Below are 19,054 nucleotides of genomic sequence, written 5' to 3' on the forward strand. Positions count from 1 at the left end.
AATACATTCAAAAGTAGAGTAATGTAACAAGTCTGCATATCAGCATCCCAGCTTCAAGAATGTTTTACATTCGGTGTGGTGCCTTTTCTTTTCTTTTCTTTTTTTTTTTTTAAGATTATTTATTTGAAGGGAAGAGTCAGGGGCGGGAAGAGAGAGCTTTCATCTGTTGGTTCAATCCCCAAATGGCTACGACAGCTAGGGCTGGGCCAGGCCAAAGCCAGAAGCCGGGAGCTTCTTCCAGGTCTCCCATGTGGATGCAAGGTCCTAAGCACTTCAGCCATCTTCTGTTGCTTTCCCAGGCCACAGCAGGGAGCTGGGTCAGAAACGGAGTGGCTGGGACTTGGCCTGGTGCTCATATGGGATGCCGGTGCTGCAGGCAGAGGCTTAACCTTCTACATCACAGCACTGGGCCCATGTGTTGTGCCTTTTCATCTCTCCATCAGCAACGTGTTTGCCAGAAATCTTGAAGCAAATCTCAAACTTTTCCTGTTTGCCTCAATGTATATCTAACTATACAAGGAATATTTTAAATATCATTATTATACCCAGCAATATGAACTTATTTTTTAAATTTTATTTTCATTTTATTTTGAAGGCAGACAGAAGGGTGGGGCGGGGGCGGATATCAGTCTTCCATCTGCTGGTTCATTCCCCAAATGCCCACAACAGCTGAGGCCAGGCCAGGCCAAAGCCAGGAGCCTGAAACTCAATCAGAGTCTCCCCCCTTGCAGGTGGCAAGTACTCAGTCACTTGAGCCTCCCAGGATGCACATCAGCACGATGCTGGAATCAGGAGCAGAGCCATGACTTGAACCCGGGCACCCTGGTATGGGGTGTGGTAGCCCAAATGGCAGCTGCATCACTGTGCCAACTGCCTGTCCCAAATATGTACTTCTTAAAAGCTCCAGATGTTTTAGTCAGTCAGATTTTAAAATAGCAAAAGAGAAGGCAACAGAGGCAAGATCAAGTGCAACCCTGAGAGAAGGTACTGGGCTTGCGCTAGTAAGGATGAGATTTTATTCTAAGGAGAGTGGAGGGGCAGCAGAGTTCTCTAAGCAGGCGGTGACATAGTGACCTCTGCGTTTTCTGGTAGTATTTCCCAGGATCCATGCACATTCCTTCCACTTTGGGACACCCACTTCCTCCGCTGACCCCGAGTATCGGATTCCAGAGCATGGGAGCGCTCTCAGCAGCCTCGTCAACAGAAGAGGTCTTGGCGGACCCAGTTTCACCCAAGGTGCCTCTGACCCCCAGCTTCCCAGCCTCATAAACAAATGGGTGAGGGCGAGGGGCTCAGCAGGTAAAGCCAGGGCCGGTGGCACTGACGTCTCATATCAGAGTCCCAGTTGGACTCCTGCCTGCTCTGCTTCCTGTCCAGCTCCCTGCTTATGTGCCTGGGAAAGTGCTGATGGCTCAAGTACTTGGGCCTCTTCCACCCACATGGGAGTCCCAGCTAGAGTTCCAGGGTCCTGGCTTCAGACTGGCACAGGCCTGGTCACTCCCACTGGGGAGTGAACCAGTAGATGGAAGATCTGTCTCTCTCCCTCTGTATCTCTCTCCCACATCTTCCTGTCTCCCCCTCTCTGTTACTCTGCCTTTCAATAAATAAATAAGTCTTTAAGAAGATGGGTGGTGGTCACACAGAGGTGAAAAGCTCAGATACAGAGAGATGCAGCCTAGTGGAAATGTAGTTCAGAATGTGGGCAGACCTGGCCTGAGGACCACACTGCCTGGCTCTCTATGTCATCAAAGGGAGTATTTTCTTTTGTGACATTTAACCATATTGCTAGCAGTTAGAAGAGACTGTAGCATTCCAACAGTAGCTGTGTTTTCCACTTCTTTATCTAAAGCTCCTCAATTACCATCATTAGTACTTTTGTGTCCTATATTATTACAGTGGGTCTGATGTCAGTTTTAAGCATTTCATAAAGAATTGTCGTTGTGTGAGCTGCAGTGTAATCCGCACGTGTTGATTTTCCCTGTACCATTTTAAAGTAGTGTCAGATAAAAGAGTTTCACAGGGAGCAGTTCTGAAATGGAGATAAGAACACAGACGGCGGGTGTTCTTGAACACAGTGGGATATCGAATTCTGTGAAACTCATCTGAAAATAGTTGTTAATATCCACTAGTTAAAAATCCAGCCCCTCCAATTCCAGGGGCTGATGTGAGTTTCTGAAGCCATGGGTTCCCACAGTGTGGCCAGCTCAGGAAGCACTGGCCTCACCCTAGGGACTTGTTAGAAGTGCAAGTTGTCAGGCCTCACCCGAGACTTAGGAATGAGCGATCTGTTTTCATAAGCCCCGATTCTGGTGCAAGGTAAAATCTGAGAACCTCTGTTCTACTCTACAGCAATTTATCTGCTAAGAGCAGTTTAGGTCACAGTTCTGGCCTCCCGGCTGGCTGCGCATTGAACCATTTGTCTCCTGGACTCCTGGTTTGGGGCCGTTCTCTCCAGGGACTGGGTTCCCTCCTCTGCTGCTCATCCTGTCAGCTCTGCCCCCTCCTCTTGCAGGACGCTGAAGTGCCACCTACCTGCTCTGCTCTGGTAGCTCAGCCAGCTTGTGCTGTGTTTGAGATAAGACCTTATTAGGATTGAAAATCACCCCCTAAATAAAGACCAGAGTCAGATGGCAAAAGCCTTACCTACTACATCACAGGTTCTGGGAGGATTCCACATGGAAGGTCATTCACATCAAATACGAGAATACTTCAGAAAGTTTGTGGAAAAAAGGAATTAGAAGTGTCAGTTTATCTTGGTGGTAAAACTCTTTGCAACCCCTGCATAGTTCTTCCATAAGATGCATTTTCCACATTTTATGAAAATACTATTTTGCACCAAAAAAGAATTTTTGTACCAAAATAAGGTTGTTCTTTGTAATTCCATTTTTTCCATAAACTTTTCAAACTGTTGTGGGGATGGGAACCAGCTAGGCTTTGAGAGACCCTGGCTAGACTTAGTCCAGGTTCTTGTCTTCCTGTGTGTAGGAATACCAGCTGGAGACACAGATAGAGGAGAGCAGGAAAGCAGGATTTATTCAGCAGACGAGTGTTGGCAACCTCATGAGGAAGAACTGTGCCCAACCAGGCTGAGGTCATCCTTTACAGGATAAGGGGTGCTGCTTGGTGCAGGGATTGGTTGGAGATTCAGAGGAGGAGGGATTGCAGTTACAGTGCACGTGGTGGTCTCAGGGAGGATGCATGATGGAAAGTGAGGCTTAGCTTTATGATGAGGAGTGGGTGTGCCAAGCCTTCTGCCTTGTGGAATTGGTACAGGTGATGGGATTTGGGTGGTGCACATGGCTTGGGTGTTGGCAGTTCTCAGCTCCTCCTGCTCACTAGCTACCCGTCTAACATATCAGAAGTATCCTGGGGCCGGTGTTGTGGTGCAGTGAATAAACCTGTGACAAGGGCATCTCATATGAGTGCCTGTTCCAGTCCAGGCTGCTCCACTTCTGATCTAGCTCCCTGCTAGTGTGCCTGGGAAAGCAACAGAAAAAGCCAGGTGACTCAGATGGAGTTCCAGATTTCTGGCTTTGGCCTGGCCTAGCTCCGCCTATTGTGGATTTGGGGACTGAAGCAGCAGATGAAAGATTCATTCATATTTCTCTCTCTCTCTGTCCCCCCCTCTTTCCTCCTCAATTTTGTCCATCTTCTCTCTCTGAAATTCTGCCTTTCAAATAAATGTCTTAAAAAAAAAGTACCCTTATACCTATTAAACTCTTATTTTACCACCTCCTTTCCCTCCTTTAGAAACCCTGCATCATCCCAGAGGTAGCCTTGCCTTCCCCCGGGGTAAATGGGGGCAGGCAGTTGGGACTGTTCTGCTTACTCCTCACCACTGGGTGTCAGGCCCCAGGGCAGTCAGGAGAGTAAGCGATGATGCAAGATGGGAAGGAAAAGGGAGAGCAGGGCCGAGAGAAGGGGGAGGGGAAGCTAGACAGATGCGGGCAGTGGCAGGGGGCCTTGCCCTGAGGATGCAAGCTGTGATTTCTCCCCGTGGCTCTGTCAGTTTCTTCAGGGTGATGTGACTGGAAATCGTAATACTCAAAATCATTCTGTTCTAACATGTACTAAGAGAAAAGAGACTTGTGGCTGGAGGGCAAATAAATATGGGGGAGGTAGTCATGTACAGTGCAGAACTGCTTCAGGTGCTGCTTAAAATGTGACAGATTCTGGGCAGCTTTATCAACGTTTTCTCAATTCAAAGCTATCCAAAATAGGCTCTGAGAAGCCCTGGGAGTCTGTATGTTCTGTTCTTTAAAAGTTTTGTTATTTCCATTGGAAGAGATCCAAAATATAAGTATATTCTGGATCATTTATAGGACTCCTTTAACTGCATGATAATTGTACTTATAATTATGTTTATTATAAATAATTATAATTATGTATCGAATCCTGGAGAAGTTTTTCCCATTAAAAGTTGAAGAACAATTGTTCTGGTACTTAACATTCATTAAACTAGAACGTCTTCATCTTATCTAACTCTAGTTGCTTGCTGTCCATTTACGTTGAATCTCAAACCCAGACATTTAAAGGGAAAGAATCAACTGAAATTTCATTTGAATTGAAAATTAGCATGAACAACCCTCTCAGGATGCTCTTTTGAACTTTAATTCCAAGGATATAAATGACATAAAATGAGACATAAGCTACATTTTACATGCAAGTTTTTGTATTAGGGATCTGAGAATGTAGTTGAAATGTCACTGTTCACAAGTAAAAAATAGACACTATTTATATGATTTATAATAGTTGGTGATAAGCTTTTAAATGAAATAGGTCTTTGAGATATTTATTAAGAGAAATAGATTTATAACTTTTGGTAAAAATATTTTTTATTATTATTATTATTTGACAGATAGACAGTGAGAGAGAGACAGAGAGAAAGGTCTTCCTTCCATTGGTTCACCCCCCAAATGGCCGCTATGGCTGGTGCTGTGCCGATCCGAAGCCAGGAGCCAGGTGCTTCTTCCTGGTCTCCGATGCAGGTGCAGGGGCCCAAGCACTTGGGCCATCCTCCACTGCCTTCCCAGGCCACAACAGAGAGCTGGACTGGAAGAGGAGCAACTGGGACTACAACCCAGTGCCCATATGGGATGCTGGCACTGCAGGCGGAGGATTAACCAAGTGAGCTATGGCGCTGGCCCAAAACATTTAAATTTAATGTATTGTTTTCTCTGAAGTGGGTGTAACAGATGCATGTGAATAATATTTTCATGATCTTTACTATGTCCGATTTTAATTTTTTCTTTGTATATGTACATGAAAGATTATTTGATTTCTTTTGCATGATATATTTATGAGCCCTCTTTTTTGGGTTTGCCTGTTTTTCATTTTTAAATTAATTTATTTTCCTTTTATTTGAAAGGCAGAGAGAGAGCGAGAGAGAGAGAGAGAGAGAAAGCGCGAACTTCCATCCATTCGTTCACTCCCCTAAAAGAGCCAGGGTTGGGCCAGGCTGAAACCAGAATCCCAGGCCTCATTCCAGGTGTATCTTGTGGATGTTAGGGGCCCAAGCAAGTATTTAAGTCATCATTTACTACTTCCCAGGGTTCACAATAGCAGGAAGCTAGATCAGAAGTAGAGAAGCCAGGATATGAACCAGGTATTATGATATGGATTGCAGGGGTCCCAAGTGGTGACTTAATTGCTGTGCCAAAAGCCTGCCCTTGAAACCTTATTTTTGGGATAGATAAGCGCAAGATTGAGATAGTGATGTGAAGAATAGTATATGAGAGCCTACTAATTAGTTCTTGGGAGTGATTGTTAACGTGGGTTGGAATCCATTTTTAAATGGACTCAGAAAAAAACATCATATAATCAGCTGGACTCCTGGGTCACACATCTGACTCACCTGTGAGTGGTGATGTGAAAACTAACCTTTCCTTGATGCTCCACGCGTCACAGAGCAGGGCGCGGTGTGAAGCGGTGTCTGCAGGGCGGCTGTTTTTGCGTCTGCAGGTGTGCACTTATACTACGTTGGGGGAGAGGTGTATGCAGAGTGCGTGAGTGACAGCAGCATCTTTGTGCAGAGCCGGAACTGCAACTATCAGCACGGCTTCCACCCCGCTACTGTCTGCAAGATCCCCAGTGGGTGCAGCCTCAAGGTCTTCAACAACCAGCTCTTTGCTCAGCTGCTCGCCCAGTCGGTTCACCATGGCTTTGAGGTCGTTTATGAGCTCACTAAGATGTGCACCATTCGGATGAGTTTTGTGAAGGTAAGGAGTGCTTGCTTTGGGGTTATAAAATGGAAGGTGAAAACTCAAACTGAAGAGCATCGTTTGGTTGACGTGGCAGTTCTACAGCTAATTCACTTAGAGAACAATCTTTTTTTGAATTCTATGAATGGTTTTTAGGAAAAGCACCTATGTGAGTAGGAACTATCTTGCCTAGCAATTATATAACTTCTTACTTTCCAAAATATTACTTTTGGATGAAAAACAAGTCAAGGTATTTGTTTCTAATGCAAAAGATAAAGACAATAGTAATTTTTTAAAAAAATGATTTTATTCATTTATTTGACAGGGTTACAAACAGTGAGAGGGAGAAACAGAGTTTTCCATCCACTGGTTCACTTCCCAAATGGCTGCAAGGGGCAGAATTGGGCTGATCCAAATCCAGGAGCCAGGAGCTTATTCTGGGTCTCCCACATGAGAGCTGGGACCCAAACACGTGGGCCATCTTCACTGCTTTCCCAGGCCATCAGCAGGGAGCTGGATCGGAAGCTGAGCAGCTGGGACTTGAGCAGCATCCCATATGGATGCTGGCACCTCAGGCAGATGCTTAACCTACTGCACCACCATGCCAGACCCTAAATTTCATTAAGTCTTTAAAATTACCATGATAAGTAATTTTCATATTTTTCCATATTCTAGTTATGTTTGTATTCTATTTATAATTTTAGTAATTATTTTAAAAGGAAGAATCAAGAAGACAGTTTCAAATTTAAAACATGACTTCTTGAAACAATTTCTCTTTTGTGATGACAAACAAAGCATTTTATTCAAATGCATTGTTTTGAAATTATTTTTTACATTGTAAAGCAATCAAGGAACACCTGGAAATTTTTTCAAATGTTCTGCTGCCTACAGCCAGCAGAGGGCATTAAATTGCTATTAATGAATATCACTTGAATCCTACAGTTATTTATTTCTAAATCTGCATTTTTAATATTAGAATGAAATGCTGGTATCTCAAAGGTAATGGCATTACTATAAAAACTTGCATAGAAACCTTATTTTCCCAGTGTCAATTAGATGTATTTTTCAGATATGCCACATTTAAATATATAAAGCTACACAATTCACAGAAAACAGACTGTTAGTACTATTGCAAGGGCTTTAAAAAATGAGTCCTTTGCAAATGTAACTACAGATGATCATTTTTAAGAAAAGAATTGTACGTAACTGAATGCTGGTGGCTGCTACTGAGTGTGGGGCAGTGGACTAGATCTTTAAGGCCTCTTTTAGCTCTGATTTTCACTGCTGAGATTCATTTGTTCTATCAGTCAGCAACCATTAATTGAGAACTTGCTATGTGCCAGCCCAGGTGCTGTTGTTAGGCACTGAGATAAGTCAATGATTACTCACTGATCTCTGCCCTCATGGAACCGATATGCTGGTAGGGAGAGACAGGAAAGGAGGAGAATGGGAAGAGAATCTGTAGAGAGGGAGTTTGGACGGCCAGGGCAGGGGAGGCTGCAAGTCAGAGGAGAGGATGGGTTTGGTCAGAGTGATATCCAGGGAAAGGGAGGTAGAGGCAGAGGGAAGAGCCAACACAGAAGCTTGGAACTTTAGAGAAACATACACGTGGCCCGTGTGACTGGAGGTCAGAGCAGCCTCAGGGAACCGGGAGCCCCTGTAAGGAGCCTGGCGTCACTCTAAAGGGGAGGGTGAGCTGCGGGGACTCGAGCAGAGGATTTCCATGGTCTGACTTGTTTTTAAAGGATCCCTTTGTTGCTGTGTGGAGAAACAGATGTTACACAGGCAGAGTCAGAAGCAGGGAGAGCAGTGAGGAGCCTGTTGAAATATTCGGGTGAGAGATGATGGCTGCTCCTTCTAGGAGAGTTCCAGAAGTTATGAGAAGTGGAAGGAGTCTGAATTGCAAAGGCAGATCCGGGGTAGGGTGCAGGAAGAAGAGAGGAGTTAGAAAGGTGAAGTGAGTTACGTAACCCCTGACAAGAGGGAAAAGGTGCAGGTGGAGTGGGCTTGGAGCTAGATGATGAGTTCAGTGTTAGTGCTAGTAACTTTGAGGTGTCTGCATGCATTCAAGTGGTGATGCTGGGCAGGCAGTTAGACCTCCGAGTCTGGATTTGGAGAGAGGACTGGAGATGTGAATGTGGGAGTTGTCTGCATGTGGATTGTATTTGACGGCATGAGTCCAGATGAAATCACCAAGTCTAGATGAGCTAGACAAGGGGTTCTGGGACTGAGCTCTGGGACTCCTCAACATTAAGAAGTGAGGGGAAGACACAGAACCAGCAAGGAAAACTGACAAAGAACAGCCAGTGAAGTAACAGTAGGACCAGAAAGGCATGGTGTTTGGGAAGGCAAGAGAAGACAGTGACGGAGGGAGTGATGAACTCAGTCAAGTACTGGCCCCCTACCCCTGAGGTGAGAGTGGATTGTTCACGTTAGCAGCACAAAGGGCTGTTTCGTTCTTTACAAGAACAGTTTTGTTGAAGTCTTGGGGGTCAAAAGCTGATCAGAATTGGTTTAAGAGAGCGTGGAAGGAGAGGAATTGAATTGAAACAGCCATTATGGACAACTCTTGAGGGTTTTTGCTAGAAAGGATATTAAAAAAAAAAACAAAAAAAACAAAACAGGGCAGTTCTGATGGAGTTGGTAGAGCCAAGTGAAATGTTTTGAAGATGGCAGATGGTTGAGTAAGTTCCTCTGCGACAGAAATGATCTAGTAGAAGGAAAAGGTTGCAGGAAGAACAGGAGGTTTGCTAGAATGCTGTCCCCGGGAAGGTGAGCGAGTCTGGTACATAACTGGATGGACTAGCTTATTTGGAGACACAGATAATTAATCTATGGTAGAGGCAGAAAGGTTCAGAATGTGAGTGAGGTCCTGTGGACATTCTCAGTTCTGATTGCTTCATTTTTCTCATTAAAATAAGACCATCGGTTGCAGGTGTGGGATGGTGGAGGTGTTAGAGTCTCTAGGAGAGAGAAGCTGGAGTGAGGCAGTTAGGAGAAAGGGAAGTGAGAGTGAAGGATTGATGGCCAGGTGGTGCCAAAAGCCGACTTGAGGTTTGTCGTCATGAGTATAAAGTGTGGCCAGAAGCCTGGTTGTGTTGAAATCCAATTTTTAAAAAAACCACACAGAGAATCACTATTCCTAATAGCAATACTAACTTGCTTAACTCTTTTTTTTTTTTAAATTTTATTTTTGAGAAGTAGAGAAACCTCCCATCTGCTGGTTCACTCCCTGAAATGCCCACCACAGCCTAGGGCTGAAGCCAGGAATCAATCCAGGTGTCCCACAGGGGTGGTAGAAACCCAAGTACTTGAGCCATCAGTACTGTTTCTCAGGGTGCAGTTAGCAGGAAGCTGGAATCTGGGGCAGAGCCAGGGCTCCAGTCACTCGGATATGGGATGCAGTCTTAACCACTGCATCAAACACCTGCCCTCTGCCTTCATTTCTTAAGTACCTTGTTGTTGATGGATAACATATAGAGAAAAATATGCAGCTTTTTCCTGTTTCTTCTGTGAATGGTGCTAACTGGGAAATCGCCAAGAGAACCCGAGTGGAATGGGGATGAGAAGCAAGCTTTGATAATCAACCCCCAAAATTAAGAGTGCCCTCTAGTTGTCTCTCTACCTCTTTCAGATCTGATCATTAGTCTGTAAGTGATTAACTGTTTTGTGTAAAACACCATCTTCAGCATGAACAGAGTGGGCCTAAGGTCAAGTTCTTCCCCTGGGGAGGGAAAATGACTTCCAGTGTTTCCCATGAGACTAGTGCCTCCCTGGACCACCTCTAGGCTGGTATTTAAGCTGTAGACCCAGAAGCAATGTGCTGGTTTGGGTGCATCCTGCATGTCTAATGGGTGCAAAGTCCTGTACTCACTGGGAGGTAGAACCCTGTTCTCTCCCTCTCATGTCTCAGGAGCCGCTCCATGCATGGGCTCCATGTCCACCCTCTTCTGCCTGGTGGTTCTGCAGGCAGACCATCGAGTCTGGTGCAGTCACTCTTGGCTCTGTCCTTGCTTTTCAGGGCTGGGGAGCTGAGTATCATCGCCAGGATGTCACGAGTACCCCCTGCTGGATTGAGATTCATCTTCACGGACCGCTACAGTGGTTGGACAAAGTTCTGACTCAGATGGGCTCTCCACATAATCCCATTTCCTCAGTGTCTTAACAGTCACTTCTTAAGCTCCATTTCTCTAGGATAGATGCTGTTGCTGGCAGTGGCTTATAAGGCTTCAAATCTGCGACTCATGGAAGTTTCTACGTACATGTGTAAATATGTATAATGTATACTATTCATATTTTTTATCACCAGTTGTTTTTGTGCCCTCATTAACCCAGTGCTGGTACAGTGTGATTAGCAAAGCAGATTTTTCATGCTTATGCTATAAGCAGCAGCAACTTCTTTTAGGAGGCAACAAATGAAAGGCAACAGTGTCGACAGTATTTGAAGGGTGCTGGCAGAATAAAGGGCAGTAGCTCATATGTCATTATAAAGCATGCTGCGTGGCCTAACGGAGATATCAAAACTGTTTGTAGAGCAAAAATCAAGTTCCAGCAGCACTAGAGCAAATAACACTAGGAGACAAAACAAAGCCATCAAACCCATATGGTCTAGATGATCTCATTTTTAGTGCTGCTGGCACTAAAAAATCAACTCCTATAGTGAATTGTGGGAGATAAGCCGCATAGACTTTATATTGTTGAAACTGAAATACCTGTAGCTGGACTAGTGTGCTGATATTCATGTTACATGTTAAATGAGTTTCAAATGTGATTGGAAAAGAAACTGTAACGCAGAGGGTCATGTTGCCCCAGTCTACCACTGTAATAAAAAAGGAGTCTAATGAGGGTAATAAATATGACATGTGCCATGTTCCATGAAATGTGCCGTGTTCCCAGATAACATGCTAAGTCCGGGACTAGTCCCAGAACTGCCCAGGGAGACTGCTGCTTTCCACCTAGGAAATCAGGCTCCTGTTTTCCTGGTTATTCATGTCAGACAACCCTGCAGACCTCTGAGATAGCACAGTGTGCCACAACACAGGGTGTTTGAGTCCAGTGTACGGGAGAAGCAAATCAAAAAGGGCTGGGCAAAGCAGCATGCACTTACTTCTGCCTTCTCACATTCCCATGCTAATGTCTCTAGGTCAGAACACTCTTTTGGCCACGTTTTCTTGCCTGTGTGGTGAATGGTAAGGCCGTTGAGAAAACTTACATGTTAGATCAAATTTATGAGCCAATTAGAGTCTCTATTGATTAAAATATCAAGTGGCCAAATCAGATTTTCTCTTATAAAGCAAAAGTCTGCAACTTGGAATAACTTCTCAAGGAAAATGATAATCACTTCATAACCCCTATAATGTGGTTGGAACAGTGGTACTGAATGATAAGACATCATTTAAAATATTCATAATATTAAAAGCCTGTTATTATTTGGGTGATACAGGAAAATCCCCCAAATTTCTAGGTACTTTCATATTGTATGTATATAATTACCACCTAATAGACACTGCATTGCTTGGAAACATATGCAGTTGTGCTTGTAACACAAAATACTTCAGTAATCAAAGGTTTCTTCACTTACACATTCTGTCTCAACTCTTTCTAGTGTTAGTGCACATGGTAGCTTTTTCTCATTAAATTGTATTCAAGGTAGAACTGATCATGTGAAAAAGAAATATGAGTGAGTTACTACTCCTCACCTTATAATGACTAGTGTTATCTAATAGAAGCTTTCGTATATACAATAGAAAATAATTATCTTTTACCTTAAAACTAGGTGGCCCTTTTAGAGTTTAGAAATACCCATAGCTTATCCATTCATCAACTATGTATTGTGCACTTCTTCATGGTAGATATGATGTTAGGTTCCATGGAATCAAATGTACACAAGAGGTAGCCTAGTCCTCATGGAGCTGAGAGTTAACAGTAAAACTGTTTGTATAGACATATTCGTATTTGAGAACTGTAAAAACAAAAAAAGTCATTTCTCCTTTGCTTGAAAAAAATGTAATTGACTTCTTAAATATTATTTCTATTTTGAAATTTTTATTTCCCTTCTGAGCAATCAGGAAATGTGTTCCTTGGCTACTTTTCTTCCACATTGCAAAGTTGTTTTATTTTCTTCTTGTTTCCTCTTTTACCAGTTATCCCCCATCTCCCCTTTTCTTTGAAAAATCATTATATGATGAGCCTCAAATGAATGCCATTCCACAGAACAGCTTCAAGCATACATGGCTTCAGCTTCTTGATATTTCCACAAGCCATAAGACTCATCCACTGCTCATCCTTTACCTTGACAGAATTAACTGGATCCGGTGGCCTATCCATGTCATTAGCAACAAAACAAAACAAGTAACCTCCTTGGATTTTTGTGCAGCTTTAGGAAATCTGGACAAAATATCCCAGTGTACCTGAACTATTTCTGTGAGAAACAAATTGTTAAATTGGCACATATCATGCTCACCAAAAGCCTTTATTAGGATAACACTGAAGTTCAGGGAATTTAGAATTGATGAAGCATAAACCCTTAGGTCATTGTAGCAGCTATATTTAAATCAGCTTTCCTTTTGCTTTTACTCTAAGAGTTCTCAAACTTTGCAATGAAATATTTGATTTCAGACTTTTCAGTGTGGTCATTGAGCACTCATTTCTTGAAGCAGACAATCCAAAAGAACTGAATAGTATTCTTTTACAGGGTAACTAGCAAGGTTGACATGGTAAGCATTTACATACATCAGCACTGCAAACCATGTCTGAAGGTGCCACGGACAGTCATCATGAATTAGAGAAAAGCAACATTTTGACCTGCTCACAAGACCCAGGATATTTATCGTGTTGTTCGAGTCAGTTTTTTTCTTTCCTTCCTGTTAAGAAAATGAGATGTGAAAAATTTGTTTGTGCTAGTAATAACTGCCAATGCTCTGGAGCCATAATGATGTCACTCTGTAATATGTATACTTTATATTTTGTTATTTTTTTATAATCATTATGAGGAAAAGTTGGCCAAATACTTAGCATTTAGAATCCCCTTTAATTCTCTTCTAAGGATGGGAATGATTTCTGTTTAAGTATCTAATTCTGATTATAATAACCTGCTTCAATTATCCTTCTAATGCACTTATACTATTACTGATTGTTTATAATAAAGAATACTGTACCTGTGTCTTATAGCTCATTTTTCTGACAAGCTTCATGGAAATATATGGATACCCCCACAACAACACCACAATAACAAAAGCATTTATAAATATCATTTGTTAGACTTAAGCATCTTCTTAATGTTGAATGTGTTTGGAATACTTGGAATATATATTCAAGAAATAAAGCAAAATGTAACATGCATCCCCAATTTTTTCTTTTCCTGTTAGATTTAACAGCTGAACTGTAGGACAAGCTAGGTAATCCTAGCATATGTAAAGTTAGTCCAAATTAATATCAAACAAACAAAAAAGGGAACTATTTCTGTTTGAGTGAACTAATGCTTTTGATTCTAGTAATGTGGCTTAGGTTATCTTTCAAATGCACTTACACTGTTATCTGATTATTTATAATAAAGAACACTGTACCTGTATGTCTTTGAGCTCATTTTTTTGACAAGCTTCATAGAAGGATTCCCTGCATATGGGTCTGCAGCTCCTTGAGACAATCTAGTTCATCTAGTTTTTGAAAATGGGATGTTTTTAAGATCCACTGTGCTTTAGAAAAATGTGGTAGTGGTTTTTAACTAAACATTTTGGAATAAATAGTGTTAAGTATAGAATCCTGAAATATTTTTCAGTAACTTTAGAGAGAGGAAATACATGTCCTTTGGCTAAGGAAACAGTTACATTCCCATAAACCCATCATAAGTTGAAAATGTCAGAAGTTGAAAATGTATTTAATACATTGAACAATACTGATTATGGCTTAATTAATAGCCCATAATTAATAGCCCAAGAGAAGATCACATCACAAAGTACAATTTCTACTGAATGCATACTACTTTCTCACCATCATAAAACTAAGTGGAACCACTGTAAATCAGGGGTCATCTGTATAGAATAGCTTTTCTGGATAGCATCAGATTATTAAATAGTATTTCAATGTTCAGGAAAGAATGAACACTGTCATTGTTGTAAGTTTCTATTCACTGCAATAAATTGCAGATTAAAAAGGAGCTAAAAGAAGGCTACTGAAGAAAATACTAAGATGGTATCCAGGAGAAATGGGAACACAACTAAAAATGTAAAATTCTCAATTCCCTCCACAGTCAACCTACAATAGTACAATGGAGGGGAAAAGATCTGTAAGTATTTCTAGGTTACTTAGCCTTCTCATAATCTTCATCAGGATTTTGAAATTTTTTTTTTAAGCAATGGAGTTCTTTATCTGAAGGAGATATTCTGAGGAACTCAAGGTATAAAAGCACGCTTCCAGGCTATTCTTGTTCAGGTACAGGCGAGGACCATGACACCCCCAGTTAAACTGTTAAGTGTCTGGAGAGCAGCCTTAAATAAATGGTGCTGGGAAAACTGAATAACCATGTGCACAAGAGCATAACTATACCCCCTTCTGTGTATAAAAATCAACTCAAAATTGATTAGAGACATGAATGTAAGACTGGAAACTTGGAAACTACTAGAAGAAAATGGGAAGATGCCTCAGAACATTGGAATGGGCAAGGATCACAAAAGCATAGGAAACAAAAGCAAAAATAGACTCATGAGATTTCATCAAACTAAAGAGATTCTGCACAGCAATCAACAGAAAAGACAACCTACCGAATGAGAGAAAAAAATATTTCCAAGTTATACATCTGACAAAGGGCTAATAACCAGAAAGTATAAGAAACTCAAGCAATAGAAAAAAAAATCCCACAAACAATTCAATTAAAGTGGACAGTAGGTTAAACAGACATTTCTCAAAGGAAGACATAGAAGTGGCCAATGGCCATTTGAAAAAATGTTCAACATCACTAATCACTGGGGAAAGGCAAATAAAAAACTATAGTGAGATATTACCTCACTCCAATTAGTTTGACTATTATCCGAAAGACAAAAGGTAACAAGAATATGGAGAAAAGTGAACCCTTGTACACTGTTGGTAAGAATACAAATTAGTTCAGTCAGTATGGAAAAATGGTTTAGAGATCCTCTAAAAATAGAACTGTCATGTGCTCTAGTAATGCTAAATTTGGAATATATTCGAGGAAAATGAAATCAGTCTGTTGAAGAGGCACTGCATTCCCACATTTATTGCAGCACTGTTCACAACAGCCAAGAAATGGAAACAAGCTAAGTGCCCAGCCACTGATGAATGGATAAAGACAATATGTTGCATATACACAACAGAAGACTACTCAGCCATAAAAATGGATAAAATCTTGTCATTTACAACACCGATGTAACTGGAGGTCATTTTTTTTTTCTTTGACTTTTCCTATATCTTGTAGGGTTTCTCTGATGTTCTATAATAATTTGGTGTTGGGTCATAGGCTTAGATCTTGAATCTATGTTGAGTGGATTTTTATGTAAGGTGTAAGGTAGGGGTCTCGCTTCATGCTTCTGCACGTGGAGATCCAGTTTTCCCAGCACCATTTGTTGAATAGACTGTCCTTACTCCAGGGATTGGTTTTGGATCCTTGATCAAATATAAGTTGGCTGTAGATGTTTGGATTGATTTCTGGTGTTTCTATTCTGTTCCACTGGTCTATCCATCTGTTTCTGTACCAGTACCATGCTGTTTTGATAACAACTGCCCTGTAGTATGTCCTGAAATCTGGTATTGTGATGCCTCCAGCTTTGTTTTTGTTGTACAAGATTGCTTTAGCTATTTGAGGTCTCCTGTATCTCCATATGAATTTCAACATTTTTTCCAGATCTGAGAAGAATGTCTTTGGTATTTTGATTGGCATCATATTGAATCTACAAATTGCTTTTGGGAGAATGGACATTTTGATGATATTGATTGTTCCAATCCATGAGCATGGAAGATTTCTCCATTTTTTGGTATCCTCTTCTATTTCTTTAAGATTTTGTAATTTTCATCATAGGATCTTTGATGTTCTTGGTTAAGTGTTTTCCAAGGAATTTGGTTGTTTGTGGCTATTGTGAACATCTTCTATATTTCCACAAATTCACATAAAAATTAATATACTTGTATCTCATCATTTGCATTTATTCTGAGATCTTCCTGGCTTAGCAGGCCAACTTGAAGATACCCATAGTTTCCCTCTCTGGTGTCTGCTTCCCATTTCTTTTCATCCCTGGTGTTTCTCATGTGTTTTGTCTAAAATATCCAAATATTTGTGAGCAAGAGTTATGATAGTCATATCCTCTGGACATGGGGAGGCCAAGAGAATGATGAGTAAGTGTGAAGGCAGAAACTGACAAGATATTCAAGCCCTTGGTGCTCACCACTGGACAACCAATTCAGCAGACTGGAGGTCATTTTGTTAAGTGAAGTAAACCAAGCACAGAAAAAACAAATGTCACACAATTTCATTTATATGAAATATAAAAAGTTGATCTCAGAAATTAAGAGTATAATGGTGTTATCAGAGAATGGGGAGAGAAGCGAGAAGGGAGGAATGGGGAAAGAAATAAATGGGTACTAGGAATAGGAGTAAGAAATTTTGGTGCTTTGTTGCACAGTTGGGTGACTATAGGCTACATATCTTTTAAAATACGAGAAAAAAGATTTTGATTGTTTTCAATATAAAGTAATGTTAAATGTTTAAGGATATAGATAAGTTTACCTTGATTGGACATTATGTAGCATACACATCTATAGAAGCCTCATGTGGCACCCTATAAGCATGTATAATTTCTATATGTCAGTTAAAAATAAAATACGAAAAATACATAAATTGATGGGGGAAAAGCTATTCTGGTTCAGTCACAATATGGGATCATGGAACTTCCAGTTAAACTGCAAGTTTCTGGAGAGTAATGACAGTATCCTGTTTGTCTTTGCCTCTCCCATGTTTCCTGACCCTGTTTTGGCATCTAATATTTGGTACTGGTATTTCAAAAGCTAATTTGTACACATTTTAAAATATATCATGGTATAGACATAAAATATTGTCTTTAACATTAGTCCATCTCAGAGAAGGAATATTTTCATCATCCTAGAATCTTCACAAGCTCATTTTTTACATGATTCTTAAGCATCAACAGCTACTGAAGGCGCAGTTAAAAATTTCTGCCTTTGAGGAGCTTAGCAATTTCTGGAGGAAGACGAACAAGTAAGCCAATAAAATTCAGGGTGTTATCACCCGTGACAGGGTGCTAGTTAGCTGTCTGACCTCTATGCTCCTTCAGTAATCTGCACCCATCAGTGGTCAGTTATCAGTTCCTGCATTGTGCTATTTATTTGCCCATCTGTCTTTAAGGACTTTAAGGGCTGGGATTGTATCTTCATTTCCAGCGTTTTCTACCTATTATTTGTCTAGAAAGACATTTGGGGGTCACATTAGCAGTAATGATACTTTGTTTCCAGTGTGTGTGTGTGTGTGTGTTTTAAAGAATCCATATTGAGTTTCTCTCCTTCACAGTAAGAATAACTGCAAGCCTCCAATTGCATGCGAAGTGTCCATGGACAGCTGGTGGGCATCTGAGAAGCAAGCTTATGATTCAGTTTAGAAATAGCCGTTTAGCTGCACAACACTACCAGGGAAAGGTAGCTTTGACGTTAAACTGCACTGGTTTTATTCTAAGTACTGAATTTATTTTCAGATTTGAGTAAGAGCAAAGATAACAAGCATAACAAACTGTGATGGTGTATCACCATGTTAACAAGACGACACCAATTTTGAAAGTTTATTTATGTATGATCACTGATCATTCTGTAATTTGCCTGCATCTGATAAAAATGTTAGGTATGACCTCACAAGAAGTTAGATGGAGTAATTATAACAAAAATTATATTCATGTTGGCTTTTCTGCCAAAACTATTCATACCTGCAATGTGTTATTTGGAGATAATGCTTGCAAATCACTTTGAAAGGGGGAAAAAAAAAACCTCTAAGAGCTACCAAAATAACCCACTGATGTTTAAGCACAATTTCAAGAATTGCAAACACGTAAAGGTTTTTTTTTTTGCCTATTTTTATGCCAGGCTACAGTTTAATCTATTGTGCTTCTTATACATTTAGTCCTCAAGCTAAATGTAACAGCCCCAACATATAATTCATTTGTTAACATATTGGTTTTCCTGATAGAATTTTTTAAAAGATATTTTTATTGATTTGAAAGACAGAGTTACAGAGGGAGAACTAGAGACAGATATTCCATCCACTGGTTCACTACCCAAATGACCACAATGGCAGGGGCTGGGCAAGGATGAAGCCAGGAGCCAGGAGCTTCTTCTGGGTCTCCCATATGGATGCAGGGGCCAAAGGACTCAGACTATCTTCCACTGCCATCCCAGGCACAGTAGCAGAGAGATGGATTGGAGGTAGAGCAGCCAGGACTTGAACCAGTGTCCATATGGGATGCTGGTGTTGCAGGAGGCAGCCTAACCCACTACACCACAATGTCAGCCCCTGATAGAATTATTTTAAGGCAAGTTAAAGATAGCATGTCCCTATATGAATATGGAAAGGAAAATTTATCTCAATACTCATATTTAAAGATGCAGAGGATCCCTGACTCATGGTTTGGCTTAAGATTTTATGACATAGCAATGGTGTGAAAGCCATAGCATTCCATATAAACTGTACCTCTAATATGATCTAATGATAATGACATACAACACGCTAGTGCCATGCAGTCAGATCCTTTCTGGAATGCTGGGCAGGGGTCTCAGTCAACTCCATGGTCTTGAGGGGACACAACCAGTGCTCTACAGTATGCTGTGCTGCTAATCTGGGATGT

General features: G+C 41.1%; 1 protein-coding gene across 3 annotated transcripts in view; it reads left to right on the forward strand.

Moving 5' to 3' along the window:
• The window catches only part of SMAD9 (SMAD family member 9), an 81,249-nt gene extending 67,467 nt beyond the window's left edge, over positions 1-13,782 (forward strand). For all 3 annotated transcript variants that reach the window (XM_062194363.1, XM_062194365.1, XM_062194366.1), the window contains 2 exons: positions 5,962-6,218; positions 10,222-13,782. In XM_062194363.1, coding sequence (XP_062050347.1) covers positions 5,962-6,218; positions 10,222-10,365 — 401 coding nt within the window. In that variant the 3' untranslated portion in view covers positions 10,366-13,782. The remainder of the gene's footprint in view (positions 1-5,961; positions 6,219-10,221) is intronic.
• Positions 13,783-19,054: the final 5,272 nt, after the last annotated feature.

This window comes from Lepus europaeus, chromosome 6 (assembly GCF_033115175.1).
Source record: "Lepus europaeus isolate LE1 chromosome 6, mLepTim1.pri, whole genome shotgun sequence".
In the NCBI taxonomy this organism is placed as follows: domain Eukaryota; kingdom Metazoa; phylum Chordata; class Mammalia; order Lagomorpha; family Leporidae; genus Lepus; species Lepus europaeus.